Source organism: Oryza sativa, chromosome 11 (assembly GCF_034140825.1).
Source record: "Oryza sativa Japonica Group chromosome 11, ASM3414082v1".
Lineage (NCBI taxonomy): Eukaryota > Viridiplantae > Streptophyta > Magnoliopsida > Poales > Poaceae > Oryza > Oryza sativa.
The window spans coordinates 11,209,426-11,212,690 of NC_089045.1; the positions used below are offsets into that span (position 1 = coordinate 11,209,426).

Here is a 3,265-nt window from a genome sequence, read left to right on the forward strand (position 1 = left end):
AAGCCAAAGGGTACTAATCTCTCCAACTGTGGCTTAGCTTAGCTTAGCTTACTTGTCCCATGAGGCAACGACTCTTCTCTGCCTTTAGTTCATCATCATATCACTAGCTCTGCATGCTGGCCTAGCTGATGCAGAGAGATCATGCATCAGTTAGAGCTCTCACTAATTAGCTGCTGATATGATATGTAGCTAGCTAGTAGCGCATGCACCGTCGTGCCTGATGGGACCTAGGTCAAAAGTGACCAAACTTTTTCACCTTATTATACTTGAAGTGCATCAAATGGGTCCAGATTTAGCGAATAAGTGACACGGCGTCGTCAAGATTTGATTCACCAATGGATCGGAAGAGAGAGCATACAAATGGGTCTATTGTGCATGCCTGGACGCACTAACCCTAAAGGATGGAGAAGGGAGAGCTTCATAACCTCTTGCCAGAACCACCCAAATCCATTCTTATTTGCCCTAAAAGCAGATTCCGAGAGCCCTGGAAAAATACAGTGCAAAACTTAATTTAGCTTTTCATCAGGATGTCTCAGCTATTGATCATTTGGTAGTAGTATATATCATCCATCTCCTCTATAAATAGGCACCCCCATTCACTCCATCATCTCATCAAAGCCCTCACAGTAAGCAACATTTGAGAGCTCTCATCCTAGCTAAGCTATCTCATCTCACAGCAAGCTCTAGCTACTGATCTCCAGCTGATCCTCAGTTTCTCCCCCAATCATATTCTGTGATCAACATGTCTAGGGACCCATTGGTTGTCGGTCATGTCGTCGGCGATATCGTGGACCCGTTCGTCACCACCGCTTCGCTTAGGGTCTTCTACAACAGCAAGGAGATGACAAATGGGTCTGAGCTCAAGCCATCTCAGGTGTTGAACCAACCAAGGATTTATATCGAAGGTCGCGACATGAGGACGCTCTACACGCTTGTAAGTGTGATACATAGTTCGGTTGAAGTTGTTGCTACAATAGGTTCATCTTTCTTGAAATCATTGGCCTTCTATGGTTTATTAGGCTTTGTCTCTTTTTTTCTTTATAAAACTTGAATTTTGAGTAGTCCTAATTAATGGATATAATTGGCATCTCTCTAGCTTGACTATTTACTGGAACCAACCCAGCATATTGCCTAAATAAAGTGTCCACTATATTCCCTGATATTATAAGATGGAAATAAAAGCATATGTCATTCAGTTGACGTCTTTAGTTCATGTGCATGTTTTGTTAATATGTCCTTTAGTAGACAATACTAACTAATCCGTCCTCTTAGTATTGGTAAATTGCAATGTTTTAGATCACATCCACTGACTACACACACACACACACACACACTACCCTTTGCCCAATCACCAAAATTATTTCTGGTATTAATTCAACTCCTATGTATCAATTTCCTTGTGATATTTACTTGTTTTTTTTGTATATGCATGCTCCCATATAAGAATTATTGTATATGCTCAACAATGATCAAAACATATTTATGCACACAACATGAGCTTGTCATAGACTTTATGAGTGCTCATTCTATGAGAATATCTAGAGTGTTTGAGAGATTCATCTCACATGTGTCTACACATCTATATATCTTGTTGCTAGGTAATGGTGGACCCTGATGCACCAAGCCCCAGCAACCCTACTAAAAGAGAGTACCTTCATTGGTAAGCTCCATGTAGCTTTTATGTGCATGCGTTTGAGTGGCAATCCACAGGCCCTTTATTTCCCCCCTTCACTTTATTTACATGCATGCATGCATGCGGTGTGCTGCTCCTGTTGTTGATAGATGCATGCATGAGTATAATATTTATATCATCTTGACATAGTACTGATTTGTTAGTTCTCAATATCTGATGCAAAAATATAGGATGGTGACAGACATTCCAGAGACCACTGATGCCAGATTTGGTAAGTGATTTGACTCTTGTTAATGCCATTTTATCTGCATGTCATGTGACTTCTCTGTCCTATGTTCAAGTTGTTCAAGCTACCTAATCAAATATTTTGGTTTTCGGCGCCGACAAAAGCTAAAGTGTCTCTAAGGGTTTCTTTTTGCCACACAAATAAATTAATAGGTGTACAGTTAAACAGTGGCATGAAAAGAGAACATGATTCCTATCTTCGATTATATTGTGCTTCATAGAAACTAATTAAACATGGTATATATCATGTGCTGCACACATTTGATCCATGTTTGGAAAGATGAAAAATAATATATTACTTCCACAAATATATTAGATTGAGTTATCTGCTTTGTAACATTAACTTAAATTTTTCATTCATCTAAGTTATAACATAACCTAAATTTTTCATTCATCTAAGTTTATAACATCTTTTAGCATAAAATCTTCACCACTACAGAAATTAAATGTTGATATTGTATGTGTCATCAGGTAATGAGATTGTCCCCTATGAGAGCCCACGCCCAACTGCAGGCATCCATCGCTTCGTGTTCATCCTATTCAGGCAGTCAGTCAGGCAGACCACCTATGCACCAGGGTGGCGCCAAAACTTCAATACAAGGGACTTTGCTGAGCTCTACAACCTCGGTTCGCCGGTCGCCGCGCTCTTCTTCAACTGCCAGAGGGAGAACGGCTGTGGAGGAAGAAGGTGTGTTAGATGATATATGTATAAATTGTTGGGTGCTAACTGAGAAAGTCCCCTTCTATATACATAATATGGTGATCAATTCTGCATGCACTAGCTTACCTCTTTGGAAGGCACACAGAAGCTAGCTAGCATATAAAATAGCAATTGGGGGAGATAAGTATCAATTCCTAAAGGGGCATATATATGTGTGTGAGAGTGCGTGTTTGTGTTTGTCTCTTTGTGTAAGTGCCTAATGTGTAGGCATTACATGCTTGCACAATGGTATAAGAACTATATATAAATATATAGTTCACTGAAGAATGTAGCTCTTGTAATGTTGTTGTTTGTCCTAGCTCTCCTTCCCAGAAAGCTTGAGCTGCGCATTGTTCCAATTGACTACATGGTTTGAAGAAAAAGGGGAAAATTGCTTATGTTTGTTTCTAAGCTGTGATGTTGTAAGATACCCAGATGGATAGATTATTAATGTCTTTTCCCTTACTAGTTTTACAAAATGTCCCTTGTTTGTCACCTAACCAGCTGTCATACCAATGTGTCAATCTAGCTAGCTAGTTTCAGGTTAACTAAAAAGCCTATTTTTATTATGTCCCTAAAGAATAACTATATATAGTAAAAGTTCACAGCATGTGTACATGCATATATGCTGAGAGAATCTTAAAGAG

The 3,265-nt window shown here is 39.3% G+C and overlaps 1 protein-coding gene across 1 annotated transcript; it reads left to right on the forward strand.

Moving 5' to 3' along the window:
- Positions 1-611: 611 nt before the first annotated feature.
- Positions 612-3,016, forward strand: LOC107276195 (protein VERNALIZATION 3). The gene is made up of 4 exons (XM_015762083.3): positions 612-934; positions 1,599-1,660; positions 1,864-1,904; positions 2,390-3,016. The coding sequence occupies exons 1-4, from the start codon at positions 743-745 to the stop codon at positions 2,617-2,619; spliced, it is 525 nt and encodes a 174-aa protein (XP_015617569.1). The 5' UTR covers positions 612-742; the 3' UTR covers positions 2,620-3,016.
- Positions 3,017-3,265: the final 249 nt, after the last annotated feature.